The sequence below is a fragment of the Callorhinus ursinus genome, unplaced genomic scaffold, assembly GCF_003265705.2.
Source record: "Callorhinus ursinus isolate GAN/ISIS: 27379988/994484 unplaced genomic scaffold, GSC_fseal_2.0 scaffold56, whole genome shotgun sequence".
Classification (NCBI taxonomy): domain Eukaryota; kingdom Metazoa; phylum Chordata; class Mammalia; order Carnivora; family Otariidae; genus Callorhinus; species Callorhinus ursinus.
In genome coordinates, this window is record NW_027397118.1 from 7,471,810 (window position 1) to 7,496,226 (window position 24,417).

Consider the following 24,417-nt stretch of genomic DNA (forward strand, 5'->3'; position numbering starts at 1 on the left):
AAACCTGCAATGGCTTCCTTTGCTTGAGAAAATAAATCTAAACTCCTTTCTGAGGACTATGAGGTCCCACAGGATTTGGTTTTGCCTCTCCTCCCAGTGTCATGTCAGCCCTTCTCCTCCTTCATCACACTCCTGTCACACTGGCCTTCTTTCAGATCTTTGAAATGGACAAACTCCTCCTCACCTTGGGGAAGATTACTCTTGTCATTTCTCTATTGCCTCCATTTTTTTTATCAGAACTGGTATTGTGCCAGAGATGGGCAGTAGGACCAGGAAATGAAAGCCTGGAAAGTACCCAAGTGCCAGGTACCAGCTGTGCTTGTGCCAAGGCTTTGCCCTCCTGTCCCTCCCATATCCCATCTGCCCTGGAAAAGAAGAAAAGAGAATCAGTACTGCTTGTGTGGAGCCACCACTGCCAGAGATGAGGGTTGTGCTGAGCACCCTTGGGAGGTTTGTCCATGGAAGTAGCTTCAAACAGCAAGTGGAAATGTAAGTCCCTTTCCTTCCTTCTTCCTGTTCTTTCATCACAGATTTCGAATCCTTTGGGATGAAGAGGTAGAAAGTGTGGGTCCTGAGAAAGCCTGTCTGGGCCGAGTGGTCTGGAAATTCCAGAGGACACGTGTTTTGATGGATATTGTGGCCAACATCCTGTGCATTACCATGGCAGCCATAGGGCCGGTGAGTGGCGGTGGCCCTTCTCCTGCCTTGTCAAACAGGTCCCCAGACTGACAAAGAATGTCATTAGTTACTTTCTCTACGAGCTGGTGGGTTTAGTACATTGTCATTATCTTTGAGCTCCTTGGGGGCAAATTTTCATAAAGCTAATCCTTGTCAAGCACAGCAGCCGCCACTGAAATTAATTAAAAAGTTTGCCTCATAAAGTCAGCTTGCCGGCATTATCTGAGGCTTCCTATACCAACCTCAACCCCAGTGGCCCTCTCATCTCTCCATTGTGCTGTTTTACAGACGGTTCTCATTCATCAAATCCTCCAACAGACCGAGAGCATTTCTAGGAATGTCTGGGTTGGCATTGGCCTGTGCATAGCACTTTTTGCTACTGAGTTTACCAAAGTGCTCTTTTGGGCTCTTGCCTGGGCCATAAATTACCGCACAGCAATCCGGTTGAAGGTGGCTGTCTCCACCCTGGTTTTTGAAAACCTGGTGTCCTTCAAGACGCTGGCACACATCTCTGTTGGCGAGGTAAGCTGGTCCAGAGTTTAATCTTAGAAAATTAAATCCTGAGTTTTCTGAATATGATTGAGATGTGCTTCCTGGTTGGTGCATATGCCTTCCTTTTATTTGTCCAATGACCTGCCCATTATAGCCCATCTCCCTGCTAAATGAGGTGATGGAGACTCAAAACATCAGAGCAATTCAGTGAAAAGAGGGCTCCATTCAAGCTGAAGAATTTGGAAATGTTTTCCTGTTCCAGCTGAGACAGGGCTTGGGGGTGACCTCATTCAGTCCCTTTGATTGTCAAAAGGGACATTGAGGCAGTATGGAATATACCACAGGCATTTAAAAAATGAGTGAGGGCAATTGCACTACTGGGTATTTACCCCAAAGATACAAATGTAGGGATCCAAATGGGGTACATGCACCCTGATGTTTATAGCATCAATGTCCACAATAGCCAAACTGTGGAAAGAGCCAAGATGTCCATCAACAGATGAATGGCTAAAGAAGAGGTGGTATATATATACAATGGAATATTATGCAGCCACCAAAAGGAATGAGATCTTGCCATTTGCAATGACATGGATGGAACTGGAGGGTGTTATGCTGAGTGAAATAAGTCAATCAGAGAAAGACATGTATCATATGACCTCACTGATATGAAGAATTCTTAATCTCAGGAAACAAACTGAGGGTTGCTGGAGTGGGGGAGTGGGAGGGATTGGGTGGCTGGGTGATAGACATTGGGGAGGGTATGTGCTATGATGAGCACTGTGAATTGTGCAAGACTGTTGAATCACAGACCTGTACCTCTGAAACAAATAATGCAATATATGTTAAGAAAAAAAAAAAGAAGATAGCAGGAGGGGAAGAATGAAGGGGGGAAATCAGAGAGGGAGACGAACCATGAGAGTTGATGGACTCTGAGAAACAAACTGAGGGTTCTAGAGGGGAGGGGGGTAGGGGGATGGGTTAGCCTGGTGATGGGTATTAAAGAGGGCACATTCTGCGTGGAACACTGGGTGTTATGCACAAACAATGAATCATGGAACACTACATCAAAAACTAATGATGTAATGTATGGTGATTAACATAACAATAAAAAATTTAAAAAATAAAAAATAAAAAATGAGTGAGGAATTGATCCAATAACTGATTGTGTAGAGTTTGGGGTGCTAAAGCCATAATAAAGACTATGCCTACTGGACTTCAGAATTTATATTTTCTCTGTCTTTTTTATTTTCTTTTCTTTCTTTAGAGAGGGAGAAAGAGAGATAGTTGGGAAGAGGGGCAGAGGGAGAGAGAGAGAATCTCAAGCAGGCTCTACAACCAGTGCAGAGCCCAACATGGGACTTGATCTCACGACCCTGAGATCATGACCTGAACCCAAAACAAGAGTGGGATGCTTAACCAACTGAGCCACCCAACATTCCCTTAACTGAATTTATATTTTCTTAAGCCCTTGAACCTTAGCAATAAAATCCTCACCATTTACACAATAAAATTTCCCTAGTCAAGGAAAGTCCAGTGAGGTAAGGGAGAAGACTTGCTTCTTTCTTACAGTTGCTCTTTCATTATGTCCAAAGCATCCTGTATCAGTTAAGATGAACTTGGCTGCATAGAACAAGAAAATCCAAAATAACAGTAGATTAAGCAAGATGAATTTATTCCACTTTTTGCAAAAGGAGTCTGGAAGAGAGCTATTCAGGGCTGTTATGGGGACTTCTGGATCTTCCCACCTTTCTTTGTCACTATCCTAGTGCTTGGCTCCCAAAAGGAGGATGCTGGGATGGATGCTGGAGGTCCAGCCATGTCAGTCATGTTTCAGATAGCTGGTAAAAGGAAGGAGAGAAGAATAAAGGTATATGTTCTCTAAGTTGAGTTGGCTCCCTTTAAGAATGCATTTCCAAACTCCCATTTGATATTTTTGGCTTATATCTATCTCATTGACCTTGACACAGTCACATGGCCATACTCCTTCCACAAAGGAGGCTAAAAATGTAGTTTTTTAGCTGGGCATGTTGCTGATCTGAATAAAGCAGGAAGAAGGAGAGATAGATAAAAGGTAGATGGTAAAAAAAGCTAGCCATCTCTCCAGCATGCTCTTAGATGATAATATTAATTACTCTTTATGTCTTTCTTCATTGGGATTCTCAGTCTTAAAATACTGGCCTCTCCAAAATCAGATCAGCATGAGAGCCACAAAATTCATCATGTTGGTCCCTTGACAAATACCCCTGCCCCTTAAGGCAGTTTTTTCTCTCCTCTCCTCAGTTGAGGAGATGTTTGGGTGGTGCTTCCAAAGCCTGAATCCATGTGCTTTCTTTCCAGGTGCTCAATATACTATCAAGTGATAGTTATTCCTTGTTTGAAGCTGCCTTGTTTTGTCCCTTGCCAGCCACCATCCCTATCCTGATGGCTGTTTGTGCAGTGTATGCCTTTTTCATTCTGGGGCCCACAGCTCTCATTGGGATATCTGTTTACATCATATTCATCCCCATCCAGGTAATGGCAGGTCTTTGCAATTGTAACTGCTGTATGCTTGCATTTTGCACACATGTTCTCACTGAGTTGGATAGAAGGTTTCATTTCCAGGGCAGGGAACTGAAGATTGTGCTCCCACTTTGTGCTCCCAAATGTGCTTTCTTTTGTTGGCACAGTGTATTTTTTTTTTTAAGAACTTGAATTTGAATGCCCTGGGGGAGGGAGGCATGCTTTTTCAGTTTGTCAAAGTCCCCAACATTCTCTTTGCATCCTAGCAACTCACGTATTTGTATCACCTGCCTGATCCCCAGTGGTGTCCCCTGGTCCACATTGGCTGCCACAATTTAAGGGAAGGATGGCTGAGAATTTCAGTCCAGTTTCCCTTAGAATTTTTCCTGGCACTTATACTCTGATCCCTGGATTTTTAGGTCAACTGCAACTCAGCAATTCTCTCTGAACACTGTTTGTACCTTGATTTCAGATGTTTATGGCTAAGCTCAATTCATCTTTCCGAAGATCAGCAATTTCGGTGACAGACAAGCGAGTTCAGACAATGAATGAGTTTCTGACCTGCATCAAGCTGATTAAAATGTATGCCTGGGAGAAATCTCTTACCAGTACCATTCAAGGTAGGATGTGCAAGTGCTTGAAGAACAACTTACCCTGTAGAATGAGCTCTTCTAAGGGGTTCTTAAGGTTCCTGGGGCCAGGCATTCCAGAAAGGGAGTTGTGGGGACCCCTGAACTGCTTTTCAGGTTTTTCAAGGATTACAGAGATTTTAATAGACCCAGGCATCTGTTCTGGTGAACCCAAATGCTTAGCAGGTGAGCGACATATGGCTTAGACTTTATGAAGGCATGTGGATGCTGGTACTGCTGGTTACCTTTTGCAAAAATAATCCATGAAAACATTATGAGAAGAAGAAGAGCTATCTCAAGCTATTTCCTTGACTTAGAAGATGTCTACACATACACAGTCACACACTCACACTTAACATATATATCTCCTTGCCTGCAGCAACCTCATCATGATTGCATGACCCCCTGCCTTGACATTCCTTACACAGATATGAGGACACATATATAGCTTTAAAAAAATGATATTAAAACCATTACAATAAAATATAAATGCAAATCTAATTGCAGGAACATTTACATAATTGCTGACATAGACTCAGGTGGTTGGCTGGTTAATGATCCGAACCACTGTTACAATTGACTCTCTGGATCTACAATTACACTTTTAGATCAGCATGTAATTGGGCCTGAAGCTGTGTATCTGTGTTTTAGGAAGTGGCTTTAGAAAACTTGCTTCTGAGCTTGCCAAAGAAAGTGCTGCAGGTTGGGACACTGGCAACCCTTTGGAACCTTCCTTGAAGACCCAGAAATACCTCCTCACACATTGAACTTGCTTTAGTTCAATGATTTGGTTAAACTTGATTCCATTTGACTTAGTTCAATTTAATTTGAGTCAGTTTAACTCAATACATATTTATCAACTTCCTACTATGTGCCAGGTCATGGAACTGTGTAAAATGATTAGAGAAAGGTCCCTGCTTCTAAGATGAAGGGACAATGAGTTAACTAAGCTCAACAATAGCTATAAGTTTGTTGGCTCTACCTCTAGAATACCTCTGGAATCTGCTTCTCTTCATTCTGTTGCCACCCTAGTGCAAGCCAATATTCTCTTCCTTCTTGACTATGGAAAGAACATCCAGATGCAACACTTGCTTTCTTCCTTCCCGTACATAAAATCCATTATGTACTCAGAAACCACTGTGACCTATTAAAAATGTCAATCAGATCCTGTCCTTCCCTGCTGAAAAATCTTTAGTGGCTTCTTATCACACTTAGATTATTCCGATTTAGGACTTTTGATTTAAATCCAAATTCCTGGGGTGCCTGTGTAGCTCAGTCAGTTAAGTGTCTGCCTTCGGCTCAGGTCATGATCCCAAAGTCCCCAGGATTGAACCCTGCATCAGGCTCCCTGATCAGCAGTGAATCTGTTTCTCCCTCTCCCTCTGCCCCTCTGCCTGCTTGTTCTCTCTCTCTCTCAAATAAATAAATAAAATATTTAAATCCAAATTCCTTTATATGGCCTATTATCCAACATGATCTGACCCTTGAAGACTTCTCTGATCTCATCACATCTTGTCTTAACCCTTGATAATTCACTTGGGCAATGGAACCTTCTGTCTTTTTTTAGAACAACATCCATGCTCATTCATGCCTCAGGATCTTCGCAGTTGCTCTTCCCTCTGCCTGAAATGCTCTTGTGCTAGATGTTCATGGTAACTTTGTGACTCTTCTCAATGTTGCTGACTCAAAGAGGCCTTCCTGACTATAGTTCTAAGCAGGTCCATTCTATACCAGTTCCTTTTAATCATTTCACCCTGTTCATTTCTTTCATATCATCCAACAAATTTGTAATGATAGAATTTGTATATTTTTTTTATTGTCTATCTCCCCAGTGGAAAGAGAACTGAGACTCTGTTTATTCCTATACTGTCCAACACCAAGCACAGCACCTGGCCAGTAGTAGACATCAGGTTACAATTTGTTGAATGAGTGAATACATGAAATAACTGTAGGTTGAAATGGGGAAAACGCCACAAAGGAAATGAAGAGAAGTTCCAGGAGGGTGAGGGGGTGAGCACATCACATTGGAGAGATCAGAAAGAGCGTCATGGCAGAAGCGGCATTTTAGAAAGGCCTTGAAGGATAACAAGGATTCAGACACTGACAGAGCTGGGGAAGACCCCCAGCAGGAACAAAGGTCTAGAGGTGGGTATGTGAGAGTGTGCTTGGGGACAAGGAGGTGGGTGGTATCTTAGAGGCAAAAGGCATGTGGACAGCAGAGCTTTGGACTGCTGTAGAACTGGGTTCCAACTCTGCCATGAACACTTAAAACGCAAGTTACTTAACCTGTGATGACTTTCCTGTCCTGCCAGAGAGCATAATGATAGCCCCTCCCTTGTCACACAGTGATGAGAGTGATCAAATGAGAGCCTTGTGCAGTGCTCAGTAGAGCACTCAGTAAGTGCTGGCCCCATGTTGCCAGTGTGAAAGGGTTCTTTCAGAAGAGGCTGGAATTGGAGTGAAGAACTTTAAACACCAGGAGAAGGAGGCTTGAATTTAACTTTTGAACAGTGCAAAGGCACGGACCCCATCTGGACTTATGAAAGGGATAAATGCTCTTGGGCTTTGGTAGCTGTACCTGGAACAAAAGACAGGAGTCCCAATCTGGCAGTCTTCAGGTTTGTCACATGTGTTTTGTTTGGTTTTACAGTTTAAAAACTTTTTTCAATTAGTTTCCAACATTTACAAGTAGAAAGATGTCCCACAAAATTCCAGATCCCAGACTTTGGAACAGTTGAAAGTCTGGTGACACTGAGCTGCCCTGCACTGAGAGGTGGAGGCCCCTTTCACTGAGGCATGTGGTCCCCATTTTGCTATACTCCACATCCTCCCTCTGGTCTTACTCTCTGCTCACTCCCTTCATTTTCATTACTTGGCCAGCTTCTGTAGGCATCCAAGTGTATGGCTCCTGACACAGAGAATCAGGTTTGGAAGAGACCTCAAAAACCATCCAGTATGGCAGCTGGCATGCACTGAGCTCCCAGTTTGTGCCCAGGACATTCTGTGCTTCCTTTCATTTAAACTTCACAACAGGAATCCTTAACACTCTTTTGCAGGAGGTTAAGATGGGGTAAATACATTTCTTAGTGCTGCAAAAATAAATCCGTCACGGACTATGTTCTATTTACAGATATGAGGAAGAGGGAAAGGAAATTACTGGAAAAAGCTGGATTTGTCCAAAGTGGAAACTCAGCCCTGGCCCCCATTGCATCTACAATAGCCATTGTATTGACTTTCACCTGCCACATCCTGCTGCGACGCAGGCTCACTGCCCCTGTGGTAAGAACCATCTCTAGAACTGGCCTTTTCACACTCCAACACTGGCAAGTGCCAGGTGGGAAGCCTCTCCCTGCTTGCAAAGGCCCAGCTTTGGCACCAGAATACCCAACCACAGAAAGGCCAGAATTCTATCTTGACTTTTAAAAACAAGTGCTTGGGCTGACAAGGAGCCCAGGAGAGCCTAACAGTGACTCTTATCCAGTCTGTGTCAGTGCAGGAGTAGTGTTTAATGTTGGAACACAGTTTGACCTTTGTAAAACAAAACTGAAATCAGATGAGCACTTGGCTGTTTTAGTCACAATTATTCATACGCTTCACAAGAAGGAAAGTTTGTGGGAGTTCTCTGGGTGGGAGGAGTCTTAGGTACTGGGAGATGCTAGGGTCAGAACACCCCTTTTTAAAATCCCAACTCTGGTACTTTACTATGATGGAGGGTAATTCATTGAACCTCTCTTGCTTGGTTTTATTATCTATAAATGGGGTTATTATAGTCCCTGTGGTTGTGAAGACGGAAGGAGTTCTTTTATGTAAGGCACGTGGAACAGTGCCTGGTATGTTGTAAACGCTGTGTAAGTGTCTGTTGTTCTTATTAGTCTGATGCTCACCCAGGCCAGGAGATTTTGGGCTGAAAGCCTCAGGGGGAGAATTAGAATGAATGTGAGATGCTCGGGTTTTTTTTTTTTTTATAAGGGGGCCTGTGCACTCAAAGGTAAAGAAACTCTGGGCTGGATCAGAAACAACCCCTGGCTGAAATAAACAAAGAGCTGAGATATTAAACCCAGTGTCTGAAGAGTAAGTGAATGGAGGAAAGTCAATAAAAGCAAGAAAAAAAAAAAAGGGAGAGAGAGAGAACGAAATAAGCAAGTGTGCTTGAAGAGCAATAATTGCACCAAAAATCACGGATCTTGAGGGGAAGGGGCATGTGTGAGAAGGCAGGATGCTCTTGCTGGGGTGGGGGCGGCATCTGTTGTGGGGCTGTCAGTCCTGTTACTTCCCTGTGTTTCTTTGTAATGTGCTTTTTATTTTCTTGGGTTCTTCACACGCAGTTTACTCACACACTCTGGGGGCTTGAATTCAGCCATGAACCCAAAGCCAGAATGAATGGCAATGACATACCAAAGCTTCAACAGAATGCTTCTCTATTATTGTGACTGTGTTCTGTGATCCCAAATGACAACAAAAATTCTTTCCCCAGAAACACACCAAGAAAATTTAAAACCGAATTGAGTGCACATGGTTAATATTTTCTAAAACGATGATTTAGAAGAAATGTAGACCAAGAACAAATTCCCCTGAATGCAAGGCACATATTTTTCAAATTCAGAATCCCTTGGCTTCTCTGTCAGGGCCACTTCAGTAGGAGGTCAGCCCCAGGTGCTGGCTCACATCAGGAAGCCTGAGTGCTCTGTCAACCAAGGCCTGGGTTTTCTGAGCCAAGATAGTGCTTGGGGACCTGGGGGAGCTGAGTTCTCTTTGGGGATGGATTTGAGATCAGATGTAATGAAAGCAGCATTCTTCATTGTCCCCTTACAGAACTAATGAGGGTTAGTTGAAGCCCAGGGCTCTGTCCAGGGGGCCCATTCAACAGCAGGAAGGATCACTCTGGATTTGTTGATGGAAATTGTGTTATTAATTTCTTAAATGGGTGGTTAGGGAGAAACTGCTAATTACAAGTCGGACAGATGAGAAGATGAAATGTGAGAGATGAAATCATGCGTCCCTGGGGCACCGATGGAGCAAAGAAACTTATCTTCATTGAGGCTGTATGATGTTAACCACCTACCAGGCAGGGTTCAGTGAGAAAGGCCCCAGTAAGGAGGGGAGGTGATTTTTGGGAATGGCAGTTGAACAGAGGCTTTCAAATTTGTCTCAGGCATGTGGTGAGGCAGGGCGTGGAGGCTAGACCCCGGGGGCAGGAGAGCCAGAAGTCACTCTCCACCAGCCAGCATGGGCCAACTGGTCCCTCCAGGAAACTTCTGTCTTCATCCTGGGGCTAAATATGGTTTGGAAAAGGATACTCTAGATCTGAAGTGTCAGAGACCTCTGAAGCAACTGGGAGAAGGGGATAATTTAGGACAACCCATGGGGTTTTGAGTGAATGGTCTAGGCCATGTAAGGATGTGGATGGAGACTTCCAAACACATTCAATTAGAGGCCTTCCTTGAACATTATCCTCTCTGGACTGACAAAGAAAAGGGAATAAATCTTCCACCATTTTGATGAAAACCCAAAGCAAAAGAGATTAAGATATTGCTATCCCTAATTTGCCAGCCCATGATTTGTGAACCATGAAATGAAAAAAAAAAAAAAAAGTCCCTGTAAGAATTCCAACTGTGCCATCATTTCTCATCTCAGCAAATATAATTCCCATGGATATAATGGTTCAGAGCCAAGGCAATATCTCATCCTAAACCCTATACCTCTCTTTTGTTCTTCAGGCATTTAGTGTGATTGCCATGTTTAATGTAATGAAGTTTTCAATTGCAATCTTGCCTTTCTCTGTCAAAGCAATGGCTGAAGCCAATGTCTCTCTGAGGAGAATGAAGGTATAACTAATGCTGGGTGAGTAGGGAAGAGAGATCCCATTTTTGGGTGGAAAAATTCTCAGATATGGGGAAGCTGTGTAAACCCATTGGAGGGCTGGGTCACTGGTTTGAAGAACATTGGGAGAAGGCCCTGAATTCAGAGTTGGATCAATAAATGTGCATCAAGGAGGGTACAAGCAGAGCTTTATAAGGTTGTCTGTCCTTTTAGTAAAAATGAAATAGAATCTACCTACATGGAGATGATGTTCCTGACCTCTACTCTTTTTCCAAACTATAAATCTTAAGTTGTTCCAGGAGTGGGGTTGAATTTGCACTGAACCGTCCTCCTCCCCTTTACCTACTTGGTTTGTCCTATGATGGGCGAGGGGATGGTAGTGATGAAGAGGGTAGTGGGGCACCACATTTATGCACTCAGTTGCTTTATTCATTCATTCAGTCATTCATCAGAGATATACTGTGTGCTTCCTATATATAAGGTATTGTGGGAAATGCAAATAAGAGGAAGAGAGAATCTTTACACTCAAGAACCTTCAGTCTAGTGTAAGACCAGGTATCCCCGGAATTGATGTATGCAGTAAGGATATATGACTTGTACATAAAGTGGTTTTGAAGTTCAGGCAAGGGAAGGAAAAGGAAGAGGGTGTTCCAGACGTGTGTGAATTAACTGAATGATTTTATTCACTCAGGCCAGCAACTGGAAGTCATCTTAGGCATCTGAGATGCCTGTATCCCACTTCTCCCTTACTATCCACATTCAACCAATCAAGAACCCTGTTGGGTCATCTTCTGCTCACTGTATTTCTTCAATTTTAAGAGACGCTGTTTGTAAGATTGGGTTGGAAGGTGGCACTGTTGACTCATCACTTTTTGAACAAACCACAAGCATGAACACCATCACATTAATTGTTTATATTATATCAGATATCTTAGGCTAGAGGAACAATGCTATTCTTGACTCCTCAACTTTTGGTCTGTCCCTACTGCCATCTCCTTCATTCAAGGCCTTATCATCTCTCATCTGAGTCATCCCAGTGACTTATGAACCAATCTTCCTTTTCCATTGTTGCTCTTCTCAAATCCCTATCACACTCAGCCCCCAGAGAGCTGTTAAAATATTGGTCTGACCACTGATATTCACCTGCTTGAAATCCTTGAGTCCTTGTTCCCTCCGGGACTGAGACGGAGCCTTCCATCAGCAGGTCCTTAGTTATGTCTCCACCTGATTTCCTATACCTTCCCTATCTTGAGCGCTGTGGTAATCCTGAATTGCTTGTTTCATGCCCCCACCCCAATAAACCATGGTGTTGCATGCTTCCTTGCCTTTGCTAATGCAAATATCCTCTTCCACCCCTCATCTTTGCCTATACAGCACCTTTATAGACTCAGCTCAGGCACCAATACATGGCCCTCAGGATGGGGAGCCAAGTTCCCTTCTCTGGAAGTTGCAGTGTTTTGTTCTTGTCACATTTCCCTGAAATGTCTGTGTATGTTCCCAACTTCCCTCAGACTGTAAACTCTTTAAGGATAGGAATCATGCCTTATTCATGGTTGCATTTCTGCTGTTTACCCCAGAATGGTAGAGGGTAGACACTTGGCAAATGTTTTGTTGAACTGAGCTGAGTGGGGTCTTAGGAAGAAGACACAGTAGAGGCTGAGCATGTGACCTTGGTTTCATAAGCATTAGTGCCAAGCATTGAAGCCCACTACCCAAAGACTGGCAAAAGCTTATTACTTTAGGCATGAGGAAAAAATGTAGCTGAGATTAGCATTCTCCAATGTGGGTGACCCACATAGACCTTGTGGTTAAGGAGGCATCTGTCCTAGATAGCAGGAGCTAGTAGACTATTTCTGCTGCAGCTTCTCCTAGGGGAATATCTTCAGAATATCTTCCCTGAATGTCCTAAGTAAAATTGCCAAGATTATGATTTTGGGTCATTAGAAGATATATTGGGGTGGTTCTTGCAAATGGATAATGTCTGCCCAGTTAATTTTGTCTCTTTAATCTTAGAAAATTCTCATAGATAAAAGCCCCCCATCTTACATCACCCAACCAGAAGACCCAGATACTGTCTTGCTTTTAGCAAATGCCACCTTGACATGGGATGAAGAAACCAGCATAAAAAGTGACCTAAAGAAAGTGCAGAACCAGAAAAAGCATTTTCTCAAGAAACAGAGCCTAGAGGCATACCGTTTGAATTCATCATCCCAGGGAGTTGCTGGTCCAGAGGAGCAAAGTGATAGCTCCAAATTGGTTCTGCACAATATAAACTTTGTGGTGAGAAAGGTGGGTAAATAGCTCTACAGGTGTGGCTTCCATCTTTCCTCCTTGTATCACACAGCTATGGCCTTACCAAGGCCTAACATAATTCAGTTTGAGCTGGAGGTGGTGGTGGGGGGGGAATGTCTCTAATAGGCTGTCTTCTTTCCCCAATTTTAAAACTATGTACATGGTAATGGAGACATTCTCTTCAAGCTGAGAGAAGATGGTGGTTGTATTAGTACTGATCTTCAAACTCCAAAGGAGCCAGCTGCAATGTTGAATGGACAATACATTTCAGGTGGCTAGGCTCAAATTGATGATCTTTTATAAATCTTTTTAGATTTGTTCTTAATTTCACATTGGGGAACTATGATAGATAATAACTGACAATTATGAGCACTTACTATTTACCAGGTACATAATTAACTCATTTAACCACCCCAATAACCCTAAGAGGTAGGTACTATGGCTACCCCTACTTTATGATTGAGAAACCTGACAGACAGGGAGGTTAAATATCTCACCCAAGATCACACTGCTAGAAAGTGAGAGGAGAGGGTTGCACACACAGGGCACCTGGCGCCAGAATCTGTGCTCTTCAGCAACACGCTTGTTAAAAGCAATGAGATCAACAAGCAACCCAGCAAAGGAAGCCAGCCAGTCTGCTGGCTTCTCCCCTCAGGATTGGCGAATAGAGTCTTTAGACAAAGCTCTGCATTTATGGAATGTTTGGCCTTCTCCTGCATGTGGTTCTCTTGCACTGGGAACTCAGAAGCAGTGCTCTGGGGATGGCAGTATTTGTTGATTTTGCTGCAGAGGGCTCAGCATTAATCTTGTGCCTAGTATTTTAATCTCCCATGTTGTTAACTCACACTTTCCCCGTGCAAGCACTATAGAAGGAGAAGTTCTTATTTATTATGTGACGCTAAGCTCAATAGCTGGTGTAGAGTGGTACTTCTTGTCATTAACAAGGTTGTCTGCCATGTATTCATTGGAAATGGTATTTGCTTGGCTGAGTGCAATTGAGCTAGGTTCTCAGTTAAGTCCTGCTGGGTGCAACCCATTTTGCTTTCTCATTCCCTTCCTCCTGACAATAATGTGCATGCAGCACCTGGATTGCTCTAATCATGCCTTTGGAATTGCTCCAGAGAGGCCTCAGTGAACTACTCTTGTGTTTTAAAGAAAGAAGCTGCCTTTTAGCCCCCTCGTTGCTTTCCTCCTTCTCATTATGTTGGTGACCCTTGGGCTTGTGCATCAAGAACATGGTCAATGTTTTCTGAAACAAGGGGCAACACAGCATTGTGTGGATTAAGAGTATGCTTCTGGAACCTGGTGTACATGTGTTCCAGTCCCAGCCACTTGCCAGTTGTGTGACTTTGAATATACTGCCTAACTTCTTAGAGCCTCTCCTCCTTGACCTGCTCAATGGATATTTTAATAATAGCAGCACTTCACAAGGTGGGTGTGAGATTTGAAAGAGATATCATACAAAAATGCTAAGCCCATAGTAAGTCTCAACTGATGTTAGCTATTGTTGCCTTTTTTCTCTCACAACCAAGTCCAGCTTGAGAGCTGCCCTTAAATATCCTAAATTCAGAACATCCATATTTTCCCAAAATTTTTTTTCTGAATGAAGGTAAAATTTCTAATTTTTCCATGTAGGGAGAGGAGTTTTAAGTGATTATAAAGTAAAACATAACATAAAATTATAAATATGTACTACAGAAATTATAAAAATAGATGATGTAGAAAAAAAATCTAAAGCACGTGGTTGGAAAACCACCTGTAATCCCATCACCCTAGACAACCACTATTAAATGTTGGTATGTATCTTTTAGGGATCTTTAATGTGTCTATAAACATGAAGATAGCTATTTGATTTCCAAATTAAGATTATCAGGAGGATAACTACAAAATATTACTAACCCACTTGTTTCATTTAGCACAGTGCAAAATCACACTTAGAACATATTCTCTTCAGTTTTATTACCTGTACTGTTCTTTTTTTTTCCTATTTTTATTTTTTAATTTAACTTTTTTTTTTAGTTTTTGATGTAGTGTTCCATGATTCATTATTTGCGTATAACACCCAGTGCTCCATGCAGAAGGTGCCCTATAATACCCATCACCAGGCTAACACGTCCTCCCACCACCCTCCCCTCTAGAACTCTCAGTTTGTTTTTCAGAGTCCATCGTCTCTCATGGTTCATCTCCCCCTCCAATTACCCCCCCTTCATTCTTCCCCTCCTGCTATCTTCTTCTTCTTTTTTTTTTTTTAAATATAATGTATTATTTGTTTCAGAGGTCCAGGTCTGTGATTCAACAGTCTTGCAAAATTCACAGTGCTCACCATAGCACATACCCTCCCCAATGTCTGTCACCCAGCCGCCCCATCTCTCCCACCCCCCACCACTCCAGCAACCCTCAGTTTGTTTCCTGAGATTAAGAATTCCTCATATCAGGGAGGTCGTATGATACATGTCTTTCTTTGATTGACTTATTTCACTCAGCATAACACTCTCCAGTTCCATCCACGTCGTTGCAAATGGCAAGATCTCATTCCTTTTGGTGGCTGCATAATATTCCATTGTATATATATACCACCTCTTGATCCATTCATCTGTTGATGGAAATCTTGGCTCTTTCCACAGTTTGGCTATTGTGGACATTGCTGCTATAAACATCGGGGTGCATGTACCCCTTCAGATCCCTACATTTGTATCTTTGGGGTAAATACCCAGAAGTGCAACTGCTGGATTGTAGGGTAGCTCTATTTTCAACTTTTTGAAGAACCTCCATGCTGTTTTCCAGAGAGGTTGCACCAGCTTGCATTCCCACCAACAGTGTAAGAGGGTTCCCCTTTCTCTGCATCCCCGCCAACATCTGTCGTTTTCTGACTTGTTAATTTGAGCCATTCTGACTGGTGTGAGGTGGTATCTCATTGAGGTTTTGATTTGGATTTCCCTGATGCCGAGCGATGTGGAGCACTTTTTCATGTGTCTGTTGGCCATTTGGATGTCTTCTCTGGAAAAATGTCTGTCCATGTCTTCTGCCCATTTCTTGATTGGATCATTTGTTCTTTGGGTGTTGCGTCTAAGAAGTTCTTTATAAATTTTGGATACTAGCCCTTTATCTGGTATGTCATTTGCAAATATCTTCTCCCATTCTGTTGGTTGTCTTTTGGTTTTGTTGAATGTTTCTTTTGCTGTGCAAAAGCTTTTTATCTTGATGAAATCCCAATCGTTCATTTTTGCCCTTGCTTCCCTTGCCTTTGACGATGTTTCTAGGAAGAAGTTGTTGCGGTTGAGGTCAAAGAGGTTGCTGCCTGTGTTCTCCTTTAGGATTTTGATGGACTCCTGTCTCACATTGAGGTCTTTCAACCATTTCATTCTTCTGCATGTGGCTGTCCAATTTTCCCAACACCATTTGTTGAAGAGACTGTCTTTTTGCCATTGGACATTCTTTCCTGCTTTGTCAAAGATTAGTTGACCATAGAGTTGAGGGTACATTTCTGGGCTCTCGATTCTGTTCCATTGATCTATGTGTCTGTGTTTGTGCCAGTACCATACTGTCTTGATGATGACAGCTTTGTAATAGAGCTTGAAGGCCGGAATTGTGATGACACCAATTTTGCTTTTCTTTTTCAACATTCCCGTAGCTATTTGGGGTCTTTTCTGATTCCGTACAAATTTTAGGATTATTTCTTCCATTTCTTTGAAATAAGTGGATGGTATTTTGATGGGGATTGCACTGAATGTGTAGATTGCTCTAGGTAGAACTGACCTCTTCACAATATTTGTTCTTCCAACCCATGACCATGGAACATTTTTCCATTTCTTTGTGTCTTCTTCAATTTCTTTCATGAGTCTTTTATAGTTTTCTGAGTACAAATTCTTTGCCTCTTTGGTTAGATTTATTCCTAGGTATGTTATGGTTTTGGGTGCCATTGTAAATGGGATCGACTCCTTAATTTCTCTTTCTTCTGTCTTGTTGTTGGTGTATAGGAATGCCACTGATTTCTGTGCATTGATTTTATATCCTGCTACTTTACTGAATTCCTGGATGAGTTCTAGCAGTTTTGGGGTGGAGTCTTTTGGATTTTCCACATAAAGTATCATATCATCTGCAAAGAGTGAGAGTTTGACTTCTTTGCCGATTTGGATGCCTTTGATTTCTTTTTGTTGTCTGATTGCTGTGGCTAGGACTTCCAATACTATGTTGAATAGCAGTGGTGATAGTGGACATCCCTGCCATGTTCCTGACCTTAGGGGGAAAGCTCTCAGTTTTTCCCCATTGAGAATGATATTCGCTGTAGGTTTTTCATAGATGGCTTTTATGATATTGAGATATGTACCCTCTATCCCTATACTCTGAAGAGTTTTGATCAAGAAAGGATGCTGTAGTTTGTCAAATGCTTTTTCTGCATCTATTGAGAGGATCATATGATTCTTGTTCTTTCTTTTATTAATGTATTGTATCACATTGACTGATTTTCAGGTGTTGAACCAACCTTGCAGCCCAGGGATAAATCCCACTTGTTCATGGTGAATAATCCTTTTAATGTACTGTTGGATCCTATTGGCTGTTATTTGGGTGAGAATTTTTGCACCCATGTTCATCAAGGATATTGGTCTGTAATTCTCCTTTTTGATGGGGTCTTTGTCTGGTTTTGGGATCAAGGGAATGGTGGCCTCATAAAAAGAGTTTGGAAGTTTTCCTTCCATTTCTATTTTTTGGAACAGTTTCTGAAGGATAGGTACTAATTCTTCTTTAAATGTTTGGTAGAATTCCCTGGGAGGCCATCTGGCCCTGGGCTCTTGTTTGTTGGGAGATTTTTAATGACCGCTTCAATTTCCTTAGTGATTATAGGTCTGTTCAGGTTTTCTATTCTTCCTGGTACAGTTTTAGGAGTTGATACATCTCTAGGAATGCATCCATTTCTTCCAGATTATCTAATTTGCTGGCATAGAGTTGCTCATAGTCTGTTCTTTAATTGTTTGTATTTCTTTGGTGTTGGTTGTGATCTCTCCTCTTTCATTCATGATTTTGTTGATTTGGGTCATTTCTCTTTTCTTTTTGATCAGTCTGGCCAGGGGTTTAACAATCTGTTAATTCTTTCAAAGAACCAGCTCCTAGTTTTGTTGATATGTTCTACTGTTCTTTTGGTTTCTAGTTCATTGATTTCTGCTCTGATCTTTATTATTTCTTTTCTCCTGCTGGGTTTAGGCTTTATTTGCTGCTTTTTCTCCAGCTCCTTTAGGTGTAGGGTTAGGTTGTGTATTTGAGACCTTTTTGTTTCTTGAGAAAGGCTTGTATTGCAATATACTTTCCTCTTAGGACTGCCTTTGCTGCATCCCAGAGATTCAGAACAGTTGTGTTTTCATTTTCATTTGTTTCCAAGAATTTTTTTAATTCTTCTTTAATTTCCTGGTTGACCCATTCATTCTTTAGTAGGATGGTCTTTAGCCTCCATGTATTTGAGTTCTTTCTGACTTTCCTCTTGTGTTTGAGTTCTAGTTTCAAAGCATTGTGGTCTGAAAATATGCAGGGAATGATCCCAGTCTTTTGGTACCAGTTGAGACCTGATTTGTGACCTAGGATGTGGTCTATTCTGGAGAATGTTCCATGGGCACTAGAGAAGAACTTGTATTCTGTTGCTTTGGGATGGAATGTTCTGAATATATCTGTGAAGTCCATTTGGTCCAGTGTGTCATTTAAAGTCTTTATTTCCTTGTTGATCTTTTGCTTAGATGATCTGTCCAATTCAGTGAGGGTGGTGTTAAAGTCCCCCACTATTATTGTATTGTTGTCGATGCGTTTCTTTGCTTTTGTTATTAATTTCCTTATATAATTGGCTGCTCCCATGTTAGGGGCATAGATACTTACAATTGTTAGATCTTCTTGTTGGATAGACCCTTTAAGTAGGATATAGTGTCCTTCCTCACCTCTATTACAGTCTTTGGTTTAAAATCTAATTTGTCTGATATAAGGATTGCCACCCCAGCTCTCTTTTGGTGTCCATTAGCATGGTAAATCGTTTCCCACCCCTTCACTTTCAATCTGAGGGTGCCTTTGGGTCTAAAATGAATCTCTTGCAGACAGCGTATTGATGGGTTTTGTTTTTTTTTTATCCAGTCTGATAGCTTGTGTCTTTTGATTGGGGCCTTTAGCCCATTTACATTCAGGGTAACTATTGAAAGATATGAATTTAGTGCCATTGTATTGTCTGTAAGGTGACACTTACTGTATATTGTCTGTGTTCCTTTCTGGTCTATGTTGCTTTTAGGCTCTCTCTTTGCTTAGAGGACCCCTTTCAATATTTCTTGTAGGGCTGGTTTTGTGTTTGCAAATTCCTTTAGTTTTTGTTTGTCCTGGAAGGTTTTTATCTCTCCTTCTGTTTTCAATGACAGCCTAGCTGGATATCGTATTCTTGGCTGCATACTTTTCTCATTTAGTGCTCTGAATATATTATGCCAGTCCTTTCTGACCTTCTAGGTCTCTGTGGATAAGTCTGTTGCCAATCTAATGTTTCTACCATTGTAGTTTACATATCTCTTCTCCCGGGCTGCTTTCAAGATTTTCTCTTTGTCTCTGAGACTTGAAAGTTTTACTCTTAGATGTCGGGGTGTTGACCTATTTTTATTGATTTTGAGAGGGGTTCTCTGTGCCTTCTGGATTTTGATGCCTGTTTCCTTCCCCACATTAGGTAAGTTCTCTGCTATAATTTGCTCCAATATACTTTCTGCCCCTCTCTCTCTTTCTTCTTCTTCTGGGATCCCAATTATTCTAATGTAGTTTTGTCTTATGGTATCACTTATCTCTCGAATTCTGCCCTCGTGATCCTGTAGTTGTTTCTCTCTCTTTTTCTCAGCTTCTTTATTTTCCATCATTTGGTCTTCTATATCACTGATTCTCTCTTCTGCCTCATTTATCCTAGCAGTTAGAGCCCCCATTTTTGATTACACCTCATTAAGAGCCTTTTTGATTTCGACTTGGTTAGATTTTAGTTCTTTTATTTCTCCACAAAGGGTTTCTTTAATAACTTGCATGCTTTTTTCAATCCCAGCTAGTATCTTTAAAGTCATCATCCTGAACTCTAGTTCTGACATCTTACTCATGTCCATATTGATTAGGTCCCTGGCAGTCGATATTGCCTCTTGTTCTTTTGTTGCAGTGATTTTTTTCCATCTTGTCATTTTGTCCAGAGGAGAATAGATGAATGAGAGAACAAAATGTTAACAGGGTAACAACGTCCCCAGAAAATATACACTAAACAAACAGAAAAGACCTGAAACCAGGGGAAAAGAAAGGGAAAGAAAGAAAAAAAAGAAAAAGATAAAGATGAAAACAAAAACAAAACAGAAGAAAACAGAATATGATCAAATATGATCAAACTGGTGCATAGATCAGTGCCACACACTAGATTTTGGGTGTATTTGGTCTGTTAGAATAAAGTGCCTCTCAAAATTTTAAAGAATAAAAACTTATATATGCACAAAAATAAGGGTTAATATGAGGAAGGGATGGAATATGACTGTAAAGATGGAAATTATAAAAGTTTTTATAAAAGGAATTGATAAGAAGTTGGTTGAGAAAAGAAAGAAGAGGATTTAAAAAAAAGGGAGGGAATGTAATCAGGCAGGCAACTAGAACAAAGGCATACACTAGAGATTTAGGGTATATTTTGATCTGTTAGAAGAAACTGTATTTCAAAATTTTAAAGAGAGAACAACTTACATATATATACCAAAAATAAGGGTAAGTACTACGAAAGGATAGAATATGACTCTAAAAATGAAAAATAAAAAAGATTTTTTTTAAAAAGGGATTAATAAGATGTTGGTTGAAAAAAGGAAAAAGAAAAATTCAAAAAAACACAGTTAAACAAAAATTAAATTTGAAAGACTAAAGAATTCTGGGAAAAAAGCCATGAATTCTATGTGCAGTATCCCCCTAGTGCTGGAGTTCTGCTGTTGTCATTGATCGGTAAACTTGGTCTTGGCTGGCTGTTCTTGCTGATCTTTTTTGGGGGAGGGGACTGTTGCCGTGGTTCCGAAATGTCTTTGCCGGGTTCGTGTTAAGTAATCTGCTAGTGTTTCGCCTCGGGAGTTTTTGTTCCCTGCAAGCTTTCTGTACAGCTTTGGAGGACAAGAGTGAAAATGGCGGACTTCCAGTCTCTGCCCCGGAGGAGCTTAGAGCTTGGGGTCCCACTCCTCAGCGAGCCCCCAGAGCAAAGCAGTCAATCACTCCTGTCTCCCCAGTCTCCGGCAGCACTCCGTGCTCACCTGGCCTGTGACTGAGCATTTCTGTCTCTGGCACATGACCCCATGTGGAGTCTCCAAACCCAGCAGATCCCTGTGGTGCACTCCCATGCCACTCCTCCCAGGGGAGGAAGGGAAGTCTCCCCAGATCTGCCACTTGTTGGGTCCCTGCTGAAGAGCAGTGTCCCAACTGTGCCATGGATCACGGTTTATGGCAATCCTGTACTGAGAGCCCATGCCTTGGCTCTGTCTCTGCAGCTGGCTTCCCCACTCTGATACGTGGGAGCTCTGTCGCACTCAGGCACCCCTGGTCTTTCTGTGACCCTGAGGGTCCTGAGACCACACTGTCCCAACGAGGGTTCCACCCCCTGCTTAGCCACTGTTGCGACGTCCCTCAGCGGAGCCAACTTCTAAAAGTTCCGATTTTGTGCCCTGCTGCTCTATCACTTGCCAGAAGTGGCCTACAGAGGCCCCCTCCCCCACCGTCTATCTTCCCAAAAATCGCCTCGCATTCACATCTCCACGTGTCCTACCTTCCAGAAAGTGGTCGCCTTTCTGTTCAGAGAGTTGTTGCTATTCTTTTCTTTGATCTCCTGTTGAGTTCTTAGGTGTTCAGAATGGTTTGATCCCTATCGAGCTGAATTCCTGGGACCAGACGAAATCCAGGTCTCCTACACCTCCGTCATCTTGCCCCTATCCCATATTTTCCCAAATTTAGTTACAGGATTCCACTGGAGTATAGCCTCCTTGAGGTTAAGGCATGTGTCTGTCTTGTACACAGTTATGACCTTGCACCAAAACAAGTGCCTGGCACAGAGTAGGCTCCCAACACTTTTCTGAATGAACAAATGAATAATTGGAAACACCAAGGGTGCAGGCCTCATGAATTTTCTCCTGAAGACAAGGATGAATCTAGAAGGCTCAGACTTGGCCCCAGATGGTGGGTAGAACTCAAAAGAAAGCCAAATGCCTAGAAGCTGGATACATCCTTATGGTCTCTTTATCCCAAACTCTTTGTAATGTCCCAGTTCTTTGAAGTCCTTTTAGTGGAATTAAAATGGATCAGCTTCACTTACTTTCAGCTTCAATGACAATGTGAGCTGCATAAGGCAGCGATCACATCTGTCTTGATTACTACTTTATCCCCAGTGCCTACCATGATGCCTGGTGTTCCATAAAGACTTGTCAATGAAATTCATGATGACAAGAAGCAATCTTTACATGCTGAGGGTGGCAGACAGGACCCTTCTGGTCTATCTCAGGTGGGAAGGGAGACATATTTAGCTCTATGATGGGCATCTTTTCTCTAAGGGATCACAGAGAGCAAGTCTTAATGAGAATGCTCTTAAGATGTTCCAATTGCAGCATTACAGTATTCGCTTGAACACAAGAGTGGGCACATGTTTGCCCAAAAGTTTCCATAATGGACTCTTGCTCTGCCTGCAGTTGTTTCCCCCCAGATATCTATATGGCTCACTCCTTTACCTCCTTCAGGTCTTACTCAAATGGTGCCTGTAGCAGATACTGTCAGTGAGCCATCCATGTGCCCTGGCCATCTTCCAACTGCTGGATCTCTGTCTATGCCTGAGGGCCCTCCCCACCTCCCACAAAACAGCAGGACATCCACAGTCAAGGGAGCCACTCTCAAGCACTGACTATTGGCTATTTATCCCCAACTCCCTCAGCCATTGGGGACATAGAACAATCCTCAGTTTCCCAGAATTTCCCAGCAGGATTGAACTTCACTTGCCTCCCATGGGAGCTGATATAATAGTACACCCTTGATGGGCCACCTTCCCCTTCCCACGGTACCTCCCAAACAAACTACCTTCACTCAAAGCTTTGATTCAGGGCCTGTTTCTGGGAGAACTCAAGCTAAGACGTTTACTTTTCCGGTAAGTTTCCCTCCACTCTCATCTCCCTCTCTCCTCTCTGCTTTATGTGTTTCTGTGGCATGTACTTGACATTCCCCATATTTTACTTACTTATCTTTTTGACTGTCGGTGGCCCCCAACTAAAACATAAGCTCCTTGTGGGCAGAGCCAAACTGTTGTCTGTCATGTACATTACTGTATTGTGCTATTGCTGGTGTCCAGAAGAGCATCTGGCACATAGCAGTCTCTTACAATGATTTGTGGTTGAATTAATAGATCTGTAGCTGTAGAATAATCCATGAATCCCATGTGTGGGAATAGCATAACTGCTCAGCAATTTCAGATTACGCTTTGGTATGGTGGAAGGATACTTTGAAAATGACTTTTGGAAAACACTAGGTTTTCTGTATTTCAAAGGCTACCTTTGTCCCCCTGGGTTGTACAGCTTTTAACTTCTATTAGACTGGAGTGTGGGCATGGGACAATCCTCATGTCCAGGGCCTGTGTGTCCCAGACCAGCACAAGGCTGTTTCGACTCAGTGCTTGTACATGATTTCTGGAAGTCCTCTGGGCACTCTGCTGTGCTGTGCCAAGGAAAGCACTTAATTAAGACTTAGGTTCCTGCCTCCTCCCAAGCTGTGTTTCAGGTCTGGGGTGTGAGACTGTAGCTGCCACCTCTTAGAACCAGCAGTGACCCCTTGGTCACCACCTGGCCTGGCCAGCACAGTTTGTGGGCAACACCTTTGGCCCAAGACCCTCTAAGAACTGGTGGAATGATTGTGTCTTTTTTTCTGTTTCTCTGGTAGGGGAAGGTCTTGGGAATATGCGGCAATGTTGGAAGTGGAAAGAGTTCCCTCATTGCGGCTCTCCTAGGACAGGTAAGCTGCGAAGATGGAGCACTGACATGACAGTCAAATGGTCCCCACCTGCCATGTCTGGGGCCCTTTGAGAACAGGGGACCCAGCAGCTGGGCTCGACGGCATTGGACACTGTGCACACAGTTAATAGTGATTTATAGGAGGTTAATGTGCTCAGTAGCTCCATGCCCCTTTTCCAGGTGGTGCTGAGCTTTTCATATACCCTTGGGTTTACCTCCTAAGGACATGTGTTAAATAATGACTGTTTCCTTGAGACAAGTCATTAAGTACATGGTGTTTCCCATGACTTGGGCCCCCCTGATTAGAAAGGCCAGCAAGGTGGCTTGGCAGGGAAGGGCCAAGGAACCTATGACTCACCATGTCTCTAGATGTGTTTTTCCCCATGTCCATCTCCATATCTCCAGTGTCTTCCCAGACCAACTGGCTCAGTCATAGCTTCTTTGATGGAGTGGTTGAATGCATGCATCAACTAAAACAGCAATGTGCCCTCAACTTCTCTGCAGACCTTGTGGTAGAAAGAGGGAAGAGCCCAGGTTTTTTTTGTCCTTTGCTACTTCTAGCTCCGTGACCCCAGCAAAATAGCCAAGCCATTTACTGTATTCACAGGGCTCTAAATTGATATGGTTTCTCATCCCAAATGAATGAATATTAAGTCCTCTTTCTTCCCACCCTGCTGTTCCTAAAGAGAAGTTTGGATGCCTGTAGTAGGGAGAGGAGGCACCTCTGAAAAAATGAGGACACTGGCTCAGAAGAGCCCGCTAGACTAGGGTGACTTCTTTTGGCCTCAGTTAACTTATTTCTAGAAAGAGTGATAACTCCTTCCCTGTCTGAAGGAGGTGGGGGCAGAATTAGGTGAGCTCCTGAGGTCCCTTATTCTCTAGGATTCTGTGTGTGTATCTCTGTCATAACCCTAGAGTCAGCAGGTGTGTTACAGGTGACCCATCCCAATTCTTTACTTAATAACAGGAGTCTCTCCACAGCATCCCCTAAGAGCTGAGCCAACCTCTGCTCAGATATCTCC

General features: G+C 42.6%; 1 protein-coding gene across 6 annotated transcripts in view; it reads left to right on the forward strand.

Annotated features, from left to right (window-relative positions):
- Positions 1–24,417, forward strand: part of ABCC12 (ATP binding cassette subfamily C member 12) — a 90,033-nt gene that overhangs the window by 23,916 nt on the left and 41,700 nt on the right. For 4 of the 6 annotated variants that reach the window (XM_073884342.1, XM_073884343.1, XM_025852357.2 and 1 more), the window contains exons 4-10: positions 531–678; positions 967–1,200; positions 4,142–4,289; positions 7,429–7,577; positions 10,016–10,123; positions 12,132–12,407; positions 23,325–23,396. In XM_073884342.1, the coding sequence (XP_073740443.1) occupies positions 531–678; positions 967–1,200; positions 4,142–4,289; positions 7,429–7,577; positions 10,016–10,123; positions 12,132–12,407; positions 23,325–23,396 (1,135 nt within the window). Of the gene's footprint in view, positions 1–530; positions 679–966; positions 1,201–3,507; positions 3,682–4,141; positions 4,290–7,428; positions 7,578–10,015; positions 10,124–12,131; positions 12,408–23,324; positions 23,397–24,417 lie in introns of those variants that run through there. The other 2 variants (XM_073884346.1, XM_073884345.1) reach the window with 2 other exon arrangements.